The sequence below is a fragment of the Hemicordylus capensis genome, chromosome 8, assembly GCF_027244095.1.
Source record: "Hemicordylus capensis ecotype Gifberg chromosome 8, rHemCap1.1.pri, whole genome shotgun sequence".
NCBI lineage: Eukaryota > Metazoa > Chordata > Lepidosauria > Squamata > Cordylidae > Hemicordylus > Hemicordylus capensis.
The window spans coordinates 11,177,539-11,201,840 of record NC_069664.1 but is presented as its reverse complement, the minus strand read 5'-3'; the positions used below and the strand labels follow the sequence as shown (position 1 = coordinate 11,201,840).

At 48.3% G+C, this 24,302-nt stretch overlaps 1 protein-coding gene across 6 annotated transcripts in view; it reads right to left on the bottom strand.

Annotated features, from left to right (window-relative positions):
• The window catches only part of ANK1 (ankyrin 1), a 223,849-nt gene that overhangs the window by 112,283 nt on the left and 87,264 nt on the right, over nt 1-24,302 (bottom strand). For all 6 annotated transcript variants that reach the window (XM_053269374.1, XM_053269378.1, XM_053269375.1 and 3 more), the window contains exon 2: nt 5,106-5,207. In XM_053269374.1, coding sequence (XP_053125349.1) covers nt 5,106-5,207 — 102 coding nt within the window. The remainder of the gene's footprint in view (nt 1-5,105; nt 5,208-24,302) is intronic.

Below are 24,302 nucleotides of genomic sequence, written 5' to 3'. Positions count from 1 at the left end.
AGATGCATGTTGAAATGTTTCTGCTAATGCATATTTGCATCCATTTACCTATTTTATATTCTTACATTCTTGTGAGTTCAGTTGCTGTTTGGGCCCTCAAGAACCCACGTGTTAAAAATACTGCGTGTGTCATAGGGACATAAGAAGCTGCCATATACTGAGTCAGACCATTGGTCCATCTAGCTCAGTATTGCCTACACAGACTGGCAGTGGCATCTCCAAGGTTGCAGGCAGGAGTCTCTCTCAGACCTACCTTGGAGATGCCAAGGAGGGAACTTGGAAACTAGATGCTCTTCTCAGAGTGGCTCCATCCCCTAAGGGGAATAGCTTAGATTGCTCACACATCAGTTTGCCTGAACAGAAGCATTTTGCTGCTGTTGAGTGGCTAATCTCGAAAGTGTCATGGTGTGTGTGTGTGTGTTTAGGGGGATTAGGTGTGTGTGTGTTTAGGGGGATCGATCACGCTGGGGAGGCTCCAGCAGCCTATAGGTCCAGGCTCCACCTAGATGCACCGCTGGGGAGGGCTGGAAAAGACCTGCATTTCCTCCCAGGTTTCTCACCCACAAGGGCCAATTCAGGTAAAGTCAGTGAGGTTATGTGCAGCTTTCCTCTCTGTAACATTCAGACAAGATACAGCAGAAAGAATGTTAATCTCCCTGGAATCCCCCTAGGGAAAGCACGACACACTTAAACCAACCCTGCCCCCTTGTTTGTTTCTATCCCAGTGAGTTACGAGAGGATGGAGAGTGGGCACCTTGAACCACTATTTAATTCTAGTCAGTGATGGGTACGGAAATAGAGCCAGGAGCTGTACGCCGCGTGCAGCTGGATCACTGCTACCACAAGGACCCCTTGCCTCCCCCGCTTTCCGAGAAGAAAATCTCTCTAATGAGCACCACCGTCTCTCCCAATTAAGCACAGCCAGCAGCTGCCTCGAGAACCCAGGGCTCCGTGCAAGCCTGTGCGTGCAGGAAAGAAAGGGACTCTCCAGGGCAACGCTCTGGCTTCCGTCAAGGCTCAGAAAATGTGGCATCGGAATATGCACAGCGGTGGGATCAACCGGTGAGGTGGCTGCCTGCTTCCAGTGGCAAATCTGGGGCACATGGAAGGGATGCTGCTGAGTAGGAGACAGACCTGATCGGCATCAGGTACCATAGAGGGGGAAGGTCTCCAACACAAGCCCGCTTGTAATGAAGAGGGGGTGTGAAATAGGGCTGCCATGACCCCTGGAATTTAGGGTAGTCCCCGGATTTTGGCTCCTCCACCCAGATGCTAAATTCCACCCAGATTTATGTGGATTTCAAATGTGCTGCCCGGATTTCCCAGATTTTACTCTGGATCCGATCACACGGGAGGGTAGAGAAGGAGGAGAAAGTATACTACTCGGTCACATAAACAAATAAAATGCAAATTAGCTGCTGCATAATTTGCATAATGGCAGATTAGGCCACCCGGGTTTGGGAAGCTTGAATATGGCAACCCTAGTGTGAAAGAACAGTGTCATTTCAGTGCTGCTGGCGCTGGAGAAGTGGGGTTAGAGTTGCCATGCCCTCCACCCCACCCAAAATTCTGGGTTTTACCTGGATCTCTCACTCAGCAGAAGACAGCTTCATATGCTCTGTTCTTAGGAAGGGGCCAGTGTTCCCTCTAACCAGGATTCCCAGATGTTGTTGACTGCAACTCCCAGAATTCCCAAGCAAAGGCTACTGCAGCTGGGGATGCTGGGAGTTGTAGTCAACAACATCTGGCAGTCCCGGTTAGAGGGAACACTGGAAAGGGCTATGTGGCAGAGGATCTGTTCTGCATGCAGAGGATCGCAGCTTCAATCCCCGACACCTCCAAGTAGGGCTGGGAAAGACTCCAGCCTGAAACCTGGAAGAGCTGCTGCCAGTCTGTGCAGACAATACTGAGCTAGATGGACCAATGGTCTGACTCAGTGAAAGGCAGTTTCCTTGATTCCATTCTTGCTCAAGCCAACTCACAAACCTATACGGCGAGATCACACTGCTTTTCCCGCCCTCCCCCACCTCCTTCACACAGCATTTCTGCATGTAGATTGAGTGGAAAGGCAAAGATTTGGTCAGATCTGTCCCAGAGCTTGCCCCACAGTAGCATTAAGCAGCCCAAGGTCCTAGAGTAAAGGTCAAGGAGATCTGCTGTAACCTGCAGTCCCTGAGCTCAGAAGTAGGTCAATAACAGATCTGAGGTGTGGAATTCCAGTGTCATCTCCCTCACTGCTGGAGATCCCATGTCCTACTCAAAGAACGGCAGTTTTTTGGGCAAAGAAATGACTGGGAAAGCCATTTAAGCCTGTGGTATGAATGTGCCCTGAGGTTCCCAGCCTGAATTGTAGCTTATTGACATAGGAACATAGGAAGCTGCCATATACTGAGTCAGAGCAGTGGTCCATCTAGCTCAGTATTGTCTACACAGACTGGCAGTGGCCTCTCCAAGGCTGCAGGCAGGAGTCTCTCTCAGCCCTAACTTGGAGATGCTGCCAGGGAGGGAACTTGGAACCTTCTGCTCTTCCCAGAGCGGCTCCATCCCCCGAGGGGAATATCTTACAGTGCTCACATGCACTAACCAGGGCAGACCCTGCTTAGCTAAGGGGACAAGTCATGCTTGCTACCACAAGACCAGGGCACTTTCCAGGAGTTGAGGGCACGCCCTCTCTCTTGCTGTTGCTCTCTTGCAACTGGTATTCAGAGGCATCCTGCCTCTGAAGCTGGAGGTGGCCTAGAGACCTCTGTAATGTATAGTCACCCATCCAAATGCAAACCAAGGCAGACCCTGCTTTGCAGAGGGAACAATTCAGGCTCCCTTCCACAAAACCAGCTCTCCTCCTCAGAGGAGAGGGGAGGGGAGGGGGGGGGGCTACTGGAACTTCCCCTCTTCCTCACCTTCTGGGTCCTTTCAAAACTTGCAAGGGCCAGTTTTGAAAGTGGGTTGGCCCCACCAGGGGCATCAGGCAAGGTGGCACCTCACTTCCGGTGCCTCCTCTGCCTGCTCTCACGCTCCTGTTCTTCCTCTGCCCTCCCAAACCACCCAACCACCTTCCTGTCTGCTGCAGGTCCTTGGCAACCTTGGGATCAGAACACCAGGCATGCGTTTGAGCTGCAGAGAGCTCTCCGGAGAAGCCCCCAGGGCGTGGGCGTGAGAAGGATACAAGGGAACTGCTTTCCATGCATGTCCACCTCCCTTGTGGGTCTGGGCAAAAGGCCGAAGAGGCTCCATGCTCTGCCACTGTGGTGCCCTGCATGTGGATGAGGGAGGTGAGTCACTGCCTGGCCGTGCAGGCATCCCCGCCTTCCCTCTGAGCACGGCTGGTGAATGCACAATGGACTCCACAAGGACACCAGCCGACTCCTTCCGTGAAGGGCTCTGCTCTGTCTCTTCCTGTGCTGGGCAAAGAGGAGAGCCGGTCTTGTGGTGGCAAGCACACATTGTCTGCTTTACTAAGCAGGGTCTGCCTTGGCTTGCATTCGGAGAGGGCACCACGTTTGAGCACTGTCTACTTATGATATTCCCCTTAGGGGATGGGGCTGAAGCTCGGTGGTGGGGCATCTGCTTATATGCAGAAGCAGAGGTGCTCTAACCACCGGACCTTGGGGCCCCGGTCCGTGACTCCAAGGTCCAGGGCGGCCTCCAAGTGGCCAGGGGACCTCTGGCAGCCACCCTGCGCCTGCCCCACCGAACCTCCAGGTTTTTTAACTACAGCCACTGCATGGCTGAGGGTTGGCAGTTGGGGGTGAGCTGAGCAGTCCTTCTCCACTCTCCCCTATTCCCCCTCCCCTGGCGGCGGCTGGAGCGATGCTGGGCCTGTGATGTCACGGGCTTGAGACAATCTCTCCACTGTGCAGGCGCACCTCGCAGCTGGTAGAAGATGCTAGCCAGAGCGGAGGGACCCAGCATTGCTCCAGCTGCTGACACTGCTGCCGCCACCACCACCAGATGGAGGAGAGTGAAGGATTGCCCTACTCACCCCTGGCAGCCACTCCTTGGCCGTGCGGTGACTGTAATAAAAGAAGGAGGTTCAGCGAGGCCCCCCTAAAGTAGGTTTCAGGGGGACCTCGCATGGGGGACTGACAGCTGGGAGGTCCAGGTGCCCAAATCAGCTAGGTGTACATTTTCACCTTGTCCTCCTTCCAAGGAGCCCAGGGAAGCAAACATTTCTTCCCTCCATTTCATCGGGGATGGGGCTGTAGCTCAGTGGTCGACCATCTGCTTGGCATGCAGGAAGACAAACGGCAAAACGTTCTTGTAAGTAGTAAGGAGGGACTTCATGGGCATTTGCTTGCCTGCAGCAGGTCCAGCAAGTCCAACAACCTTTGCCACCATGGATGACAAAGCAAAGCACAAAGACAACAGGCCACACAACATGGTTGCCTCCCATCAGTGGGGCGCTTTCCAGATTAGACCCTGCAACGGAGTCATGGAGTATCTCGGAAGTGTGCTTCCACACTTCCTGTGTTGTGACACCACAGCTCTTATGCTGACAGCAGGGTGCCGTTCATATTTCCAATGCCTTGTTTTGAATTTAATCACGGCAATATAGTGCTATAACGTCGTACATTCGGCTTAAAGAAGTTGCTGTTGTTTTCAGGTTGTCTGTTTTCACGAGACTGCTCCCCCTGCTGGGCACTTTGCTATTTACATTGTGAATGTGATTTGCCTGAATGGAATCATTTTGTGTTGCTGATGAGTGGCTAATCTGGAAAGCACCCAGGTGATGGGTGATGGCATAACTGCCTCTCATCACAGAGATTCCATAGAACCAAATGTTCTTTGGGTCTATAGACAAATGATTCCATAGTCCCCAAATGTCATTGGACTACAACTCCCATCACCCCCTGCCACAACGGTCAAATGCCTTTGACCATAGTGGCAGGGAACAATGGGAGAAGCCGTCCAATGACATGGACTAAGTCAGGAACACGTGACCCAGAGGCATGCTTACCCCATGCTCAGGACCCTCTGTCGACACAGGCTGCAGAAAACCACCCAGGTTATGTCAAACGGGATGAGGGGCCACAGGCAGCTCCATGCTTGGACTAGTCCAGACCAGCCCAAAGGCGGAAGGTGTCACGGAGGAGCTCACAGCTTACCTGATTGCAGGTGTTAATATCCACACCATTCCTCAGGTGATCCAAGGCTTTGTCCAAGTTCCCAGATCGCGCTGCTCGCAGGAAACTGGTTGCAGCATCGGCCTTGGGAAAGAGAAAAGAGAACCTGTCATCAGCAGGAAGTTTTTCACACCTGGCTCTTAGTTCACATCTCCTCCAGAATGGAGGGGGTGCCTTCACACATCGACCAAATTTACCCCAAAGTCCCTGCGAGCGAACAGGGAGCACTTCACACACAATTCGGGTTTTTCATCACGTGTTAGAGTGTAGCCCAATTTATATTGGGGTTAAAAAAGAAATTCATTTTTGGATTAGTCTTGGGGGGGCAACTTCAGATTCGCAGTAAAGTCTCGCAGATAACCTACAGTAAAGCCTGCTGTCTGGGAAAGGTCCAGAAGTATGTTGCCACCCTGAGCAAACCAAAGCCTAGTCCACACTAAGGTGGCCATGAATCTGCATCTACACTGTGCCACTTTGGACTTCAGGCGGGCTTCACATGATAGAAGGCAAGGAGAATTCCCTGCACAGAGAAAGCTAGTCTGTCAGGGAGAAGGATTCTGTCAGGAAAAAGAGCTCTACTCCAGCCTTCTCCCTCACATGCTAGTTTTGAACTATATCAGCCCCCACTACAAAGGACTGGCCATTGTGGGATGAGGCAAATTGTAGTCCCACAAAAACTGCAGACCCAAGTTTGAGAACTCTGCAGTATAGAGTTTGGAAGAGGTAGAGGCAGAAAGCGAGAGTTGTCAGTTGGCTGAAAGCACCTTGATTCGAAGAAGCAGCTCAGCAGCCTTTCAGGAGTACTGCTCTGTCTCCACTTATGCCCTATCTGTATATCTGCAAATACAGCAGATCTCACAGAGGCACCAGAAGCCTCCAGTGGTCTCTTGCCTACAGGAAACCCACTCTGGGAACTAGAAGTTGCCCTTGAAACTTCTTGCCACCCGGGGAAGTAGGCAGCATGTGACACGTCTACACATTATATTTTTAGAAGTGGCTACTCTGTGATCTTGATGCATGTTGTCTTAATCTTGTAGGCTGTTGGGGAGGAAATTATGCCCAAAAGTGGGTAAAAATGCAAAAAATATTTTAAAAAATTAGATAGGATAGAAAGAAAGACATGAAGAGTAAGGAGAAGGCCTGGCCACAAAAGTTATATGGGCAAACTGTTCTGTATGATCATCAAAAAGAAGGAATAATTCAAGTACTTAAGCTGTTGCAGTATATATATTGGGAAAACCAAAGTTTTTTTCCTACCTAGAAAACAAACTACTGAATTAATCTTCAGCTGCAAGAAGACTTGCATTACTTCTTAGTAATTTACAAACAAATAGGGCTGGAAAGCGAATGCTCCAACTGATCCTCTGGCTATTTTATAGACCTGATTTCTCAAAAACCTGCTTCTCCAAGAGGCTTTACACACGGGGCTTCTGCCCCGCATCTCCTTCGGGAGAGAGTATGTGTGTTCACACACCAACCAAACTTAACCGAACTCCCGACCAGATCCTTGGACCCCATGCCACACACAAGTCGGGCTTTGTGATGCGAATTCTAGCTTATCTCGAAGTATTTCCGGATTTTTAAAATGCTGGTTTTAAGCTACCTTTTCCGAAAACGCCAGAGCAAACAGGGAGAGGTGCTGACGCAGAATCATTAGCATGATAAGAGGCATGCTCTCTTCAGAAATGCAGCTCTATCTCTGCAGGGAACGCTCTCTCTCTCCCCGCCCCCCCCCCCATTGGCTAGGAAGGAAAACACTGATGCCTGCCATGTGTACTTGCGGAGAGGAGAGGGGACCTGTGAGTGTACTTGCAAGTGGCTTTGCTCAACATTTACCCTGAAATGTGATTAACCTCCTGCTGTTTGCATTCAAGATGTATCATCAGCATTTCCCGTACTGTCTGGATAACACTGAGCTTGTTCAGATGTTAAATCTCCTTCACCCCAGGACCCACCCCAGCTCAGGGTGGGCTCACTCTTTCCTCTCACCTAGAAAGTGTTTCAAACCAGGAAAACTTAAGCATCCTCATTCCGTAGGTGTGGCTATTTTCCTACATGGAAACCCCTTCTGCAAAGACCATTTCTCATCCCAGGTGACAGCCACATACTGCTCGGCTGTAAACTGGGTTTGTTTAATTGGGGGTATACTCAAGACCAGCCTGCCCACTTTGCTCTCCATCTGACAGCACTTCTTCACAATCCACTGAATCTGCAGGGATGCAGCCTGAAGAAGAGAGCAACTGTATTCACTTACATACTATTGATTGGCCCATCCATCTAATTTTCTGTTTTGCTTTCTATAGTAATGTGTTTCTCTGGGTTGATGGAAAGAACAAAGCATTATGGTGTCCGCTGAGACACATCCCACTCAATAATTCTGGACCACAGGCTGATAGAGAAAGGGTAGCCTTGCCTATCATCCCCAATAAACAGAGCAGAAAAGAGACAGATTGCTAGTAGAGATAACTGGAAACTAATGAGATAGTTGTCAGGTTCTCATGTCACATGGAACCATCCCCCAAGCCCGAGATCTAAAGGGAACCTGAACTGGAGCCACGGATTATCACAGCTCTCAGTTTGTTGGAAGCAGCCAACTTGAGCCAGAGGTATGGCCCCTAACCCGGCTGCCCAGCGAGACCCTAGGTGCTATCCCAGCCTGTCCTTGTATCACCTCACAATCATTGGTCCAGGTGGCCTGGACCAAAACAGAACTTTAAGAAGAGTGTGGGTTCAGGCATAAGGCACACCTCAGTGGGAACAGCTCTTGGTTGGATAAAGCCAGCTTCAAATCTTGGTTACACATCTCAGTCTGGTCCTGCATGAACCTTAGGTTGCTTCCTGGGCATAAGTTACAGACAAGTCAGTTACTGACTTTGCAAGTAAGTTCTGGATTATGTAAGAACTCAGTCCAGCGGCCCCAGAATTTGGGATCCAAGGCTCGAAGGCAGTCCAAGCTGATCCAAACGTTCCTGCACTGAGTTGAAGTGGATCTCCCTCTCCAGGACTCATCCTTGAAAATGATGGCGGCAAATACTCACCAACGATTCACCAGGCATGCACATTTTCAATGTCCAACGACAGCATTTAACAAGAGCCCCCCCACATCCCTGACAACTTTTTAAAAGTCTCTAGTTTTTTTACTCTTTTAACTAGACTGTGGTTTGAAATTGTTTTAAGGTTTTCATTTTTAATCAGCTTTATGTTGTTGTAAACCACCCAGACACGGAAGTTTGGGGTGGTCTACGAATTTGAAGTAGCCACCTAATGGCACAGCAGGAAATGACTTGATTAGCAAGCCAGAGGTTGCTGGTTCAAATCCCTGCTGGTGAACTGAACTCATTTATTTACGGTCAACGACCAAATAAACACTACAGCAAAGAGCATACAGTACAATACAATAACATAAGTAAAATTTAAAAACCAGTTTGCAGACACCTTATTTTACATGCCTCCAAACAAAATCCCCACTGGTGTGTTTCTCAAACTAAGGGAAATATCTATATCAGGCAGCAGCAATATAAGAAGATGCTGAAAGGTATCATCTCATCCTGCATGGGAGAAGGCAATGGTCAACCCCTCCTGTATTCCACCAAAGACAACCACAGGGCTCAGTGGTCACCAGGAGTCAACACCGACTCAACAGCACAACTTTACCTTTACTTTACATATCTGAAAAATAAATAAATATGACTGCTACAAAATTCAGAGAATTTGAGCATGTCTGACAGCTATACAGCAACAACATCTGGTTCATGTTTAACTAAGATTCCCCTATCAAGAAAGGTGACAAAAACCCAAAATAGACAACTCAAATGTCCAGTGTTGATTCCAAATAAAGGTAAAGGTCATGTGTGCCATCAAATCGATTTCGACTCCTGGCACTCACAGAGCCGTAAATTTCAGAGTCGAATCTAAATGGCTAAACAACATTTCACTTGTTTGTTTTTCAAAATTTCTTTGGAGATTTATTTTGGCACTTTGACTTCTTGCACTTTTAGCTTATGTTGTTGTTGTTGTTGTTGTTGTTGTTATGGAAGCCACAATAAAATAACATACAGCAGCAATGAAAATTAAACAGCAAGCAGTAAAGAGGGTTAAAAGCTGGCTAAAACTGGAATCTGGTACAGACAGAGGTTAAAATGTTTAAAAGTCTCTCTAAAGAGTATCCTTTGTTTAGGGATCAAACTATTACCTTAAAAATGTAGCTCACCCTAATGTCAGGCCAGTGGTGGCACAAAAAAATAATGGGGGCGGGGCACAGAATGGGCAAGGTGCATTTATGGGTGGGCGAGCTGTGCCCCACATGTTAGCTTTCTGAAACAGAAATGGGGAGGTGGTGGGGAACGAGCAGAGGCGTATCTAGGGAAAATAGCACCTAGGGCAAGCATTGAAATTGTGCCCCCTGTCCGAACATCTGACACCATCTTTCAGATAACTTTACCATAATATGAGCTGAAAAATGCAAGTCAAGCTCATTAATCTTTTCATAGTTCAAAAACTATTTAGCAATGGACCTAGACCAAAAAATGCTGGAAAACTACAAATTTCAGTATGCTGGAGCTCATGAAACACCCAAATACTATGTGGAGGTGTACTTGGAAAACTAAACAGAAGTACCTGTCTAATTCTCTAGTATGCCTTGTAGCATCACTATTACATAAGTTTTAATAATCAATGGGAAATTTGACTTTTCCCAGCTACTCTGTAAATAAATTAAAGGATATGCAGAGTAAACTGTGCCACTGCTTGGAATATATTCTAGTCTTTCAGAAAGACAGTTAAAATGAGAGAAAGAGAGCAAGAAACTCCCAGTGGGCCTTAATATTAAGGGTTTCACACTGATTCCAAGGTAAACAAGGTAAAACTATTCCAAGGTAAACAAGGTAAAGCAAGGTAAAACTATTTATCTAATGTAATATTTTGTTTTATTCTTTTAGAGATTTTCTTCTTTTACATACTTCCGAAACCTTCAAAAGTCATTTGACTAGTGCTAACTGTGCTGGGATAATAGAACTGAGAGTACAGACCGTGGGAAACGATGCTTCTCGATCTCGCTGGTGGCTGGCATTTAGCACGGTAGGTCAGCTCCCTGCTGCTTAGCCTGGCCTGAGCTTTGCAGACAAGATCTGAACTCTTGCATCAGCCTTGAAGCATGGAAATCCCCCACTCTCTGTCCACTCTGGCAGCAGCAGCACAGGCAGGTGCCCGAGACAGGGAGATAACCAATATGTTTTTGCTATAATTAGCTTTGCACTTCCTGTGTGGGACCCTGGGCCAGAAGGGAAGGCTTCCTGAGTGCAGGAAAGGGCAGAGAATGGACACAGAGAGGAATTTGTGAATGGAACAGGAGCCAGTGGTGTAGGGCTTCAGGGACGAGCAGGGACACAGCCCTGGTACTCTCCCCCCCACCCCCGCCAGGATCTCAGCAGGGATGCAAAGCATTTAGCATTCTACATGGAAATAATGTGCTGCCCTTGCTATTCCACCCATTTATTACCATCCTTCCTACCCTAGGAATATAGGAAGCTGCTTTCTACTGAGCCAGACCCTTGGTCCATCTAGCTCAGTACTGCCTACACTGACTGGTAGCAGCTCTCGATAGTTTCAGGCAGGAGTCTTTCCTAGCCCTATCTGGAGATGCCAACAGGGATTGAACCTGGGGACTGTCAGCATGCAGGTCCTATGGTGGACTAGTGTCAAGACATCCTACAATGAATGACAGGGAGCGCGCACTGAAATGCACTGGTCCCTTCGAAATGACCATAGGAATGCACAGAATTTCGGAAATTCCATGCATTCCTATAGCCATTTGGAAGGAACCAGGGCTTTTCAGTGGGCATTGCCTGTCATTCATTTCAGTACATTTCTTAGGGTCTACATGATACTTGACTTCTTGTAACACAACCCCCCAAATTATTGCATCTATCTAAGTGAAGGGCGTGGCCATTGGGATGGGCATGGCCATGGGACATGGCTGGTAGGGTGGGCGTGACTACGTGGGCTTTCATGCAGAGCGCCTGCACTTCTGAATTTGCGACTACATCACTGAACAGGAACTTGTACAAACTCAGGGCATTCCAAACAATCTTCGTGGCCTCCACCACTGCCAGTTCCAAGCTGGTCTTACAGTAAAGTAAAGCAAAGTTGTGCCATCGGGTCGGTGTCAGTTCCTGGCGACCACAGAGCCCTGTGGTTGTCTTTGGTAGAATACAGGAGGGGTTGACCATTGCCTTCTCCTGCACAGTTTGAGAGGATGCCTTTCAGCATCTTCCTATATTGCTGCTGCCCGATATAGGTGTTTACCAGCGGGGATTTGAACCGGCAACCTCTTGCTTGCTAGGCAAGTTACTTCCCCATACAGAAGCCAAAAGGTACATAAGAACAACTGCGTTGGATCAGACCAAAGGTCTAGCATCCAGTTGCCAACACACTAGCCAGTTCAGGTGCTCCAATAAACCCACAAGCACAGGAACACAGGAAGCAGCCTTCTACTGAGTCAGAACCTTGCTCCATCTAGTTCAGTATTGTCTGCACTGACCGGCAGTGGCTCTCCAAGGTTTCAGGTGGGAGACCTTCCCAGCCCGACTTGGAGATGCTGCCAGATGCTCCTCCACCACTGAGCATGAAAACGGCAGCCCTCTCCCACTGTGGCTTTCCAGCAAAGCTGCCGAGGTGGTCACACTGCCTTTGGCATGGCCGACCTCCGCCCTAAAAGGCTTGCACTGCTGAAGACGCAAGCAGGGGAGCAGGATGGAGGAATCGTCACTGCTTGTTGATAGGGAAATCATTCCACAGAGCTATGAAGTCTGCAGACTTGCCCATCACAGCAAAATGTAGAAAACCAAGGCAGGCTTTCACCCAACCATCCTGTGGGACAGAAAAGCAACATTTTTCAACCAAAAGGTATATTTGCCGATAGGCATTTCATTCAAATTACCTAGGTGGGAGTTATAAAACTAGAATTATGCTTCTTACACTATCTTCTTACACTACAGAATCTTGATTGTCCAGTGAACAACAAATGGACACAAAACATCCTTTTAATTATGAAATATGTGTAAATGGAAAGGCTATTAAAATGTGTTGGAGCGACTGACCTGCATTAAGTGAGAACCACAAAACTTGGGACTCATTCAAGTACGGTTAGGTTTGGGATGCTGGTCAGCTGATCAAATTGCTTCCACTGACCACCCATTACTTAATTGCAGTCAAAAACCATCCATAATTATCGTCAAAAATATCCTGACATATCCTCCAAGGGCCAACTAGACTTAATATCTATTGTGTTTCTGGGGCCTGCAGCTTTATTTGTTTTTTAAACTGCAAATAGCAGCTGCATGAGGCCCCAATCCAAACTAGAACACAGTAGGGATTTGGAAACGCCTTTTAAAAATGTTGTTGATGTGTACACACCTGCAAGAGAATATGCTCTCCCTTTTATTTATTTATTTTTACACATATTTACATTACATTTATTTATATTTACATTTATCCTCTAAGGAGCCCAGAGGCTGCAAGGTTGTTGTGAGGGTAAGGCTAAGACATAAATGTCTGGCCCAGAGTCACCCAGTGATGTTCATGGCCAGAGAGCCGGTCTTGTGGTAGCAAGCATGACTTATCCCCCTAGCTAAGCAGGGTCTGCCCTGGTTGCATTTGAATGGGAGATCACATGTGAGCACTGTAAGATATTCCCCTCAGTGGATGGAGCTGCTCTGGGAAGAGCAGAAGGCTTCAAGTTCCCTCCCTGGCAGCATCTCCAAGAGAGAGCTGAGAGAGACTCCTGCCTGCAACCTTGGAGTACCCACTGCTAGTCTGGGAAGACAATACTGAGCTAGATAGACCAATGGTCTGACTCAGTATATGGCAGCTTCCTATGTTCCTATGGCTGAGATGGGACTTGAACTAAGAACTCCATGTCCTAGTCCAACACACTAACCACCACTACACTACGCTGGCCCTTTCCCTTTTTTCCCTCTCACACAGCATATATTGCTCATTCTGAATCATGCCAGCTGTTCTATAATTAAAAGATCAAAAGATCTTCAGTTTAAGATGAGAATTAAGGCACTTACAAACTTTCACACACATGCAAGTTAAGGTGGTCACCGTAGCTCTCGCTCCTTTACTATATGCAGTAAGGACTTTGTACAATCTCATATATTATGTTGGCCTTTCCGTTTAGGCTTCAAGCCTAATTTGCCTGGGTCTTTCCGTACAACATTGGGCTGGAGAGAAATGCATCTAGGCAAGAAGTGCGGCTTCGCCAACCCCTTGCTAGGGACACATCTGATGAATTTCTGCCTGGTGAATCAACCAGATCCACTGCCAGATTAAACATTATCTTAAGCATGATAGATAGATAGATAGATAGATAGATAGATAGATAGATAGATAGATAGATAGTGTTATTAACCAGTTCAAGGCCAGCATGAGGTTTTAGGGGGTCCTCGGTCAGCTGCCCCCCCCATGGGTCCCCTCCTATCTGATGGGTCCCAAGAGAACACCATCACATGAAGGCTATTGGCACAGAAGTGGTTTCAGGGATCAAAAGTGGGCCCTTCTAAGGCAGGGCTGCTCAGCTTTGGCCCTCCTGCAGATGTTGGCGTACAACTCCCATAATCCCTGGCTACTGGCCACTGTGGCTGGGGGTTATGGGAGTTGTAGTCCGAAAACAGCTGGGGACCCTAGGTTGAGCATGCCTGTTCTAAGGGCCCCGGGCACCTGTCTAACCATGTTGGTCCCCAACACCATTAGTTCTGGGCCAGGTTATTGACACACACGCTGTCTGCTTCAAGCGGGGTAGATCAGACTGTTGCAGACTGAGTAGATACAGCAGGCAGGAGGAAGAAAAAGAGGCCTTCAGGAACACTTAACAGCGGAGGATGGTGAGAGACACCAGGGACATGGGAAGCTACTTTATGTTGAGTCAGACCACTGATCCATCTCACTCAGTATTGCCTACACAGACTGACAGTAGCTCTCCTAGCCCTAGAGATACCAGGGAGTGATGCTCTTCCACTGAGCTACGGCCCCATCCCCTATAAGGATGGGGAATATCTTAGGAACACAGGAACACAGGAATATCTTAGGAGCATAGGAAGCTGCCGTCTACTGAGTCAGGTCATTGGTCTATCTAGCTCAGTCTTGTCCACACAGACTGGCAGAGGCTTATCCAGGGTAGCAGGCAGGAGTCTCTCTCAGCCCTATATTGGAGATGCTGCCAGGGAGGGAACTTGGAACCTTCTGCTCTTCCCAGAGCAGCTCCATATGCAGTGCTCATATGCAGTCACCCATCCAAATGCAAACCAAGGCAAACTCTGCTTAGCAAAGGAGACAATTAATGTTCACTACCACAAGACTGCCCCCTAATGGCTCAGCAGGGAAATTCTCAACTAACAAGCAGAAGGTTGCCGGTTCGAATCCCCGCTGTTACTATATCAGGCATCAGTGATATAGGAAGATGCTGAAAGGCATCATCTCAGACTGCGTAGGAGATGGCAATGGTAAGCCCCTCCTGTATTCAACCAACAGAAAACTACAGGGCTCTGTGGGCACCAGGAGTCAAAATCAACTTGCTGGCACACTTTAGCTTTACCACAAAGACCAGCTTCCCTCCCTGAGGCAATCATCCTTAGTGCGGAAACAGGAGTCTCAGAAATAGGCTGTGTGCCTAATTTCACCTGTGATGTGAAATGTTGGAGGGTGTGTCTTGGAGTAAGTGGCAGCCTACCTTGTGGTGGTAGTGGTGGTGTTGCTGCAACAACAACAAATATTTACAGCAAAAAATCTCAGAGCAGTTTGCATAGAAAAATAAAAGCATAACAAATAAAGACTTTAAAGACTTTCCCCTGTCCAAATCTAAATCCCAATCAAATACAAGGTAGAAACTAGCAACAGACACTTGAGGGATGCTGTGCTGGAGTTGGAGAGGGCCAGTCCCCCCCCCCCGCTAAATACAAGAGAATCACCACTTTTAAAAAGGTGCCTCTTTGCTCAGTTATCAGGAGTTCTCGGATGCTGGAGTCTGATGACACCAGGCAGGGTGCAGGAGACAAACCCAGGGTGCTGCTGTCCCAACATGCTCCCCCTCTGAGCCCGACACCCACCTTAGGTTTGCGAGCAGTGACCAAGCTTGACCGGTGACATGACGGCCTGGACAGAGCTTGCTGCTGCATTGAGACCTAGGCCACATCTACATGACTTAGTTCCTCCTACTGGTTATTTGACTGAATAGCAAGCCTTGAACATAAACTGGGGGACCCAGAAGAGTGCGGTTCAGAAAGACACATGAAGCAAAACACAGCCAGGCAGTTATGACAGTGGCACAGGCCTCAAGGCCCCGGGAACCAGGACAATCGCTGAATCCTGAGGGAGCCTAGTGGAGTGGTTAGTGTGTTGGCCTAGGACTCCAGGGAAGTGGGTTCGATCCCCACCTGGCCATAAAGTTCACAGGGCCAGTCACTGCCTCTTAGCCTTAGCCGCCTCACAGGGTTGTTGTGAGGATAACATGGGCAGGAGAACCTTGACTGGCAACCTGGAAGAGAAGAGGGTGGGGTTTAAAATGTGGTAAATATCCCTAGTAACAGGAATGATGATGCATTGATTGTCCTGAATTTTATCATTCCAATAACGAATAAAAAAGGGACCATTTTTGAACAAATGGTCATTTAAGATGAGGTTTGTGGCCATGTAAAATATACAGATGTCTATAGCTGGTGGTATAGAAATATAATTAATAGATAGATAGATAGATAGATAGATAGATAGATAGATAGATAGACAGATAGATAGACCAACAGACAGACAGTTTTGTCTTACTTTAAAGCCATGTATGTTGTGAGTCTCCTTTCTTCCCCTTGCCTTTTCTCCCTTTTTGGTTTAACCACAAAATTAAATAACTAATTTAAATTATTATTTTTAATGCATGTCATTAAGGAGAGCAGCCAGCCTTCCATGTGCTCTGTGAGACTTCCAAAGGGACTGGATCCCATCCCAAAGCCTTCTAGACGTAGAGTTGCCATGCCTCCTGGAAATTCGGATTTCACTCTGATTTTAAGCATCTCACCCAGATTGCTTAGCCCAGCCAGAGTCTTTCATTTTAAAAGAAAGGGGGGGAAACTAAGCTCTAGCCCTTGTAGAAGTGGAGTAATGGAGCAAAACGTGCAGTCACTATTCTGCTCAAAAATTATTTTCAAGTCAATACAGATAATATGCAAAATAGGCACCCGGATTTGGAAAGCCAGACTATGGCAACCCTACCTAGAAAGGAATTGGGTATTGGTTTTGGTTTTGTTAGCAGTCCACACAATTCTCTTCCAGTTTTTTGTTGCTGCTGTCATAAAGCCGTGCTTTAAATACCGGATTATTTGATCCATATTTGACCAGTCCATTGACTAAGTCATTTGGGGAGGGAGGGAGGGAAGACGGCCAAATGCCAAACCTATCTAAACTATGGGCAATATTTCACAGAGAACACAAAAAGCCAAGATTTCTAGAGGCTGTCAGAAAGTGGTCCCTGGGCAGAATTCGAACCTGGGGTTTGGGGCTCTCAAGCAAGGTCTTGAGGACCAGGGCTGGGTAACTCAAGGACAGCCTGAGGGGAAACAAGCACCTCAGAACTTTCACACACTTTCACACCTCACAATCCCCGACTAGCTACAGAGACCCAACAATGGAACACATTCACAGAGGCGACAATATTCAGACACTGAAGGCAGAGCACTGCTGACATGTCAGCCTCTGGACTGAGGGAGAGAGAGAGACCGAGTAACTCTCTCATAAAACACGTCAGCGGTCAGCCCGGTCCGCTCTGCCCTGCATATAAACACATGTGCACCAACACACACACACACAAACACATGCGCGTGCTCAGAGGGACGGCCCGGGCTTGAAGGCTCTTTCCTTGCTCAGTTCCAGCAACAAAGTCCTTCCCAGGCCCCCACTGGAGCAAAGCTGAGGGAGGGGCAGGGGGGGGTGAGGGAGCAGAAAGGAATGTCAAAAGGACCGCGGTGGCGGGGGGGCTTGCCCCAAGCAGAAGCCCGGCGGTATACTTACAGCAGCAGCGTGGGGACCACCCTTGGCCTGCCGGGCTGCCATGCTCCTGCCCGGTGCTGGAGCCGAAACCTGAGCCTGGTCTCCCTCTCTCCCCTTCCTCCCTCCCTCCCTCAGCTACTCCCCACCTTTGGGGGAGCCAGAAAGTTGCATTGCATCCTGTCTAAAAATACAAGCTCTCTTCTCCGCGCCGCCACTGCTGCTGCTGCTGCAGGGCGAGCCAGATGCTAATGGAAAACACTCCTTTCCCCTCGCCACATCATTAAGCTAGGCAGAGAGATTTAATAGCTGCCTGCCTCCCAGCAACAAGCTGCTGGCTGCCAACCTTTGGGGCTGGGGTGGGTCACAGCTGCAGGTGGCAGTGCCACATGGGAAACAGCAGGCAATCCTGCCAGGGCTGGTCCAAGGGCATTTCGGTGCTGAGGAAAGGGCGGGGGGGATATCCAAGTGGTACCATCAGTTCCTCCAGTCATTGACACAAAGGCAAGGATTCTCAAAACAGGGTCCCCGGAAGTTGTGGGACTACAATTCCCATCATCCCCATTCAGCCACTGTAGCAGGGGTGATGGGAGTTGTAGTCCAACACCACTTGGACTATGGATGGACTAAGCCAGAGCCTCAGGAGCTGAGGGCCCAAGTTCTTTGAAGCCATCTGCACTCAATTATAGTTTCACCCCTGCTTCCACCCCAGTGAAGGGGACCTGTGGTAAACCAGGCAAGCCTCATCAGAGCAGCATGGGTCAGAGTTATAGTTCAGGAATACACTAGAGTTGATTTGGAAGACCAATGTTACACGGAGGGCGAAGACCAACATAACATTCTCAGCGCATTTGAGCTGATTGGGAAAACCAATATAAGATGGAGGGTGAAGACCAACATAACATTCCCAGGGCAGTGGAGCTGATCTGGAAGACCAACATAACACGCTGGATGTTAACATAACATAGCATGGAGGATGGAGCTCAACATAGCATTCTTAGTGCGGTGGAGCTGGTTTACGTGTACCCTCAATGCATTCAGTCACATACTGCAAACCCCACTGATTGGCTGTTGTCCACAATGTCTGTCAGTTATAAAGCTTAAAAAAAAAATTGAAATGGAACATTTTCTCATCTTCTAAATCAGCTGGATCCAATTGAACATGTCTGAGTTATGCGCATGCCTTGTTTCAATAGACCATGTGAGTGTGTGCATGTGGTATACATTTTTACTATATATCCATGTTGGGGTAGTCATCCAAAGAAAGTTAATTACAAGTTGGAAAGCCCAATTCAACTGTTATTGTATCTATTTCCTGAGGTACTAATTAATTGTATGCAACTAGGCATTTGTAGAAAGAGAAATATTTTCCATGGCAAATTCACAGGGCTGTTTTGCACATTATGAAAATTGCTTTCTTAAAAAAACACACCACAAAACACATAAAAAATGACAAAAATATACCCACAAGGGTGCTTAAGGGTCACTGATGCATCCCTGGCCACTCATGCTGCATTTAGGAATACAGGAAGTAGCAATATACTGAGTCAGACACTTGGGTGCCTCTAGCTCAGTGTTGTCCACACAGACTGGCAGCAGCTTCTCCAAGGTTGCAGGCAGGAGTCTCTCTCGGCCCTATCTTGGGGATGCTGCCAGGGAGGGGACTTGGTACCTTCTGTATGCAGATGCTCTTCCCAGAGCAGCTCCATCCCCTAAGGGGAACTTCTCACAGTGCTCACACATGTAGCCTCCCATTCAAATGCAAGCCAGGGCAGGCCCTGCTTATCAAAGGAGACAAATCGCAAAGGGAACAATCCAGAAAGACCCCTGCGTCAATGCCCTTGCTAGCCACACCCACCCACCCAGTTGCTGTGTGTTTCGTGTGGATTGCGTGGATACATTTTGTTTATTATTATTGGATGGAAAGTATCTGTATACTTTCCAACAAACTTTTCTCAAAAGGATTTGCATAGCAAAAGGGACGAGGACAGCTCCCTGTCCCCGAAGGGGCTGTGATCTAAAAAGCGATAAACCTGAGACCCTGGAGCAGAGGTGCTCTTACCCCTGGGCTTCTGGGCTGAAGTACAGGACCTCCATAGTCCCTGGGGGCCTCCGAATCCTCTTTAGTCTGCCCAGGGTGGTGCGGTCGCTCTGCCAAGCATGATGATGCTGAGTTGGAGGGGGGGGCTCCAGAGGCTTTGAGGTCCAGGCTCCAAAATGACCTCAGTGCACCTCTGCCCTGGAGAGAAGAGGGTCTCAGAACTGTGCCCCTGCCTGTCCCTGAGGCACAAGGCCCCTAGCTTGGGGTTTCCATTGGCCTGGAGGACCACCGTAAGTGCTCACCATAATGCCACCAAATGTGCAGCTGCCATGGCACCCATTGGGGGCTGTGCCTAGCAGGCATATCCTTCTCCCACGTCCCCCCCCCCCCGCCGCCCCACTTGCATCTTGTCTGAACATGTGGGAGAGCTACAGACTGAGATGCAGCCCTTTCCCCACCCGCCTGCAGCTAATGCACAGAAACGTTCTCCGTTCCATGTGGCATCATGGGGATAAGGATAAACTCTGGGGAGAGGGGAGAGCCTCCCGTCGGCCCAGAGCAGCCTAAGCGTGTCATCTGCGGGGAAAGACTCCCTGTGGGCAACATCTCTCTCTTTGCAGAGGGCACCCCAGGGAACCCGTAATGGATGCCATTTAGCATATTACTCACTTGGCTTTATTGAACATTCTAGGGTGCAGAATGGGCACGTCTGGCTGCCAACTTTCAATTTGAGAAAATACCGGTCTGACGGATGAATCTGATGCCAACAGGCTCAAAGCCTGGGGAGACCTGGTGGATCAAGGCTGGAATCAAGTCCGGACTTGGTAGGGTTTGGGAGGAATACAGAGAATTATTTAAAGCCAGAGAGGCCGTCGCTCAGTAGCAGAGCATCTCAGGGGCAGAGCCATCACTGGGCGAACGGGTTCAAAGAACCCGGGCCACAGCCCTGACATGCCCCCCGCATCTGACGTCAGATGCTGGGGGTGCTGGTTTAGCTCCCAAGCGGGGCTGCACGGCCCCGTTCGGGAGTTGGACAGCCAACACTGCATTCACAGCACGGCCAGAGGCAGCTCTCCCTTGCCTTTGGCAGGGAAGAGACGCTCCTGGCCGCGTTGCGAACCCAGCGCTGGGCCTAGCTCCAACTCCTGAACGGGGTCGTGTAGCCTCGTTCGGGAGCCAGATCACGCCCCCACGTCTGACGTCAGACACGGGGGGCAGGGTGAGCAGGGCCGCCTGAGCCCCTCGTGGTCTGGCTTCACCACGGAAGCATCTGCTTGGAATGCAGAAGGTCCCCAGGTTGAATCCAGCGTTCCTGATCACAGGGAGGGTCTCTGCCTGGGTGCAGAGCTCGCCTCTACAGAAAAATGCTGTATCCACGGAGTGTTGGGGCAGAGGAACGTAGGAAGCTGACTCATACTGAGGCAGACCAGTGCTCAGTCTAACTCAGTGTTGTCTGCACTGACTGGCAGTGGCTCTCCAAGGTTTCGGGCAAGAGTCTTTCCCAGCCATATCTGGAAATGCTGCCCGGAATTGAAACTTCTGCATGCAAAGCAGGTGCACTACCAGTGAGCCACAGCCCGACCCGCTAATTGGAAATATCTTACAGCAAACAGTGTTCACAGGTCGTCACCCACCCAAATGAAAAACAGGATGGTCCCTGCTTAGCAAAGGGGAGTTCAGGAAAACCGAATGGTGCAACAGGGAAATGACTTGACTAGCAAACCAGGGGTTGCCGTTTTGAATGCCTGCTGGTCTGTTTCCCAGACTATGGTAAACATCTATATTGGGCAGCAGCGATATAGGAAAGATGCTGAAAGGCATCATCTCAGACTGGGCAGGAGATGGCAATGGTCAACCCCTCCTGTATTCTACCAAAGACAACCACAGGGCTCTGTGGGCGCCAGGAGTCGGCACCGACTCGACGGCCCACTTTACCTTTATTGCATGACCAGCTATCCACCCCAGTGCTACAGCATACATCATTGTGGCCGGCTACAGAGCCCATTTGCTCACAGGCACCACCTCACTGACATTAGAAGCACATGCAGTGCATGTGGTTACATAGCACTTGTAGAAGCCTTCGTTGATCAGATCAGACCAGTCCGGGGCAGAGGGATAAGGGGTCAAAATTGTGAGAGTTCTCAGCTCTGGTCAGAAGCAGTGGCAGGATGCCACATGGCTTATGTATCCAGACCACGTGAGTGCTCCCTCCCCGCTTAGGAGAAAGCAAACATCTTATGGGCTGCCTTCTCTTATATTTAGGGTGGAAGCATTAATGTGGAATATAAAATCTCATTTTCTTCCAGAAATTTAACATGTGGGACAACATTTGCCCTGTCCCTGCAGGGTGGAGAGCTGTTCAGGTGGTAGCAAGCAGGAATTATCCCCTTTGCTGAGCCTTGGTTTGCATTTGGATGGGAGACAACTTGTGAGTACTGTAAGGTATTCCACTTAGGCGATGGGGCCATAGCTAGGTGGAAGAACATCTGCTTTGCATGCAGAAGGTCCCAAGTTGAATCCCTGGCAACATCTCCAGGTAGGGCTGGGAAATGCTCCTGCCTGAAACCCCAGAGAGCCTCGGCTCTATAGTCTCTACCAGTGTAGACTAGACTGAGCTAGATGGACCAGGGGTCTGACTCAGTATAAGGCGACTTTCTGTGTTCCTCAATGCACTGTATCCATTATGCACTCCGAACATTTTCTTTTCCTAGGCACTTCCCAGTTTAGCTGCTCAACAGCAGCAAAATGCTTCCATTCAGGAAAAATCGCATGGGAAACATAAACAGCAGGGGGAGCAGTCTCACAAAAATTAACCACCTGAAAAAACAGCAACTTTTTTACACCGGATATACGACATCATAGCACTATATCGCATTGAATAAACTTGAAACAAGGCACCAGAAATGTGAACAGCACCCTGCTGTTAGCGCAGGGACTGCGGTGTCACAACACAGGAAGTGTGGAAGCACACTTCCGAGATCCGCCGTGACCCCGTTGCAGGGTGTCATCTGGAAAGCGCCCCAGTGCCACCACTGTTGAAAGACCACAACTGAAGGAACAGAACAGAACTTCCAAAACAGCCTAGAGGAGGCCCTGGGAGAAAGAACGAACCAGGCACAAACCTAGCAGTTCCAAATCCCCATCACCTGCAAAAACAACGGCATGCCATGCTCCTTGAGCCTTTGAACGGCGGAGGGGGGCGGGATACCCAATATATCGGAGCACTTAATTGCTAAATGCTACAATGTGCGTGCAAAGCTTTTCGCTCAGCTGATGCCATCAGCTGGAGTCCCCACCCATCTCAGCAGCATGTCTGCCCTGAGCCGATAAGGGAAGGTTCCAGAGATCGCCGCCCTCTTCCAAGAAGCAGCCAAATTTATCAGCTACGAGATGCCTAGCGCTGCACATGCAGTGCTCCTCACTTCTCCTGTGTTAGATTGCAGTAAAAATACAAATGCAGATGCACAGAGTGCAAAGGATAGAAAGCCCTATTTACTTATTCATTCATTCAATTTTATTTAACATAGTTTTATACGGCCCAAAACTCACATCTCTGGGTGGTTTACAACAAAGCCTTGTGTGAGCACAGTCAGTTGGGGGGTTGCAAATATGAAAGGCCTCAGGTACCGCTGTGTACCTGGGGAGTGCATTTTCCTTTCCCGTGAGCATAGCCTGAAGCATCTTACAGGCCAAAATGAGGGTATGCTTGTAACAACTCAGATCAAGCAGGCATGCCCAAGGCAACCCTCCCACAGACTAAAGCCCAGTGACTACTCTTTTCTCTCTATGCTGCATTATAAAACTTCCACATACCGAGTCAAACTCTTGGTTGCCTCTAGCATGGTACTGCTTACTCTGGCTGGTAACGGTTCTCCAAGCTCTTAGGCAGAGAATGGCTTCTTCCAGCCATGCTGCTGCCTGAGACCTTTTTTACCTGGAAATGCTGACTGGAACTTTCAGTGTGCAAACCATGTGATTTACCACTGTTATGGATTCTACCCAATTGAGTTGCTTTGCAAATCCACACAGTAGTGGCTAGAGTGCTGGACTAGGACTAGGGAGATCCGAGTTCAAATCCCCATTCAGCCATGGAACTCGCTGGGTGACTCTGGGCCAGTCACTTCTCTCTCAGCCTAACCTACTTCACAGGGTTGTTGTGAAAGAGAAACTCTAGTATGCAGTACACCGCTCTGGGCTCCTTGGAGGAAGAGCAGGATATAAATGTAAAAATAATAAATAATAATAATTAAAAGTCAAGCAGTTTTCCAGACAGCAAGCTTCACCATGGGTTTTCTGCAAGGCTTTACTGTGAGTTCAAAATTGCCCCCAAAAGCCAAAACTTTTTTTTATTCCGGATATAAATCAGGCTACAATCCAACATGGGATGAACAACCCAAATTGTGTATGACATGTTCTCTGATCGCTCGCAGGGATTGAGGGATAAATTTGGCCGATATGTGAACACACACCCCTCCATTCCGGAGGAGATGCGAACTCAAAGCTGGGTCTGAAAAACTTCCAGGAGAGTAGGCAACAATGGATTAGAAAATAAAGTTGTCTAACCATTTCCAACAGCTCTGTACCTCAACTAGTAAGTGAGGCCATCATTGACTGAGCAAAGTCATTTTGCATTTTTAAAAAATGCTATTTACAGCCTTCCCACAGCATATTCTGATGTAAAAAGCAGTGCATTCCGCTACATTAAGCAGAATGCTACTTTAAGCGGAAGGATTGTTTATGCAGAATTTGGTATCTGTATGTAATCGGGAAGTGTGACCTTATTTTGAACAAATCCTCAAACTCTTCAAAATATATAATAGATACAATTGTTTATATATGTAAGATAAAGTTTTTATTAATGTGCTTGCAAAGGGAAAGTAAAAGAGCAGTTTGAATTTTGTAGGATGTCAGTCTCAAATGTTATTCATTTCATTGAATAATTAAAATATCTGGTAAATTGGAATCTGAGAAAAAATCTTCTTGAATTACTGATCTGATTGAGTGTTAAAAACCTGTTAAGAACAATGACAGTTAAAAACTGATTATATTCAGAATTTCTTCTAAAAAATATCCCCCCGCAAAAATCAAACCTGCAGCATATTCATTTA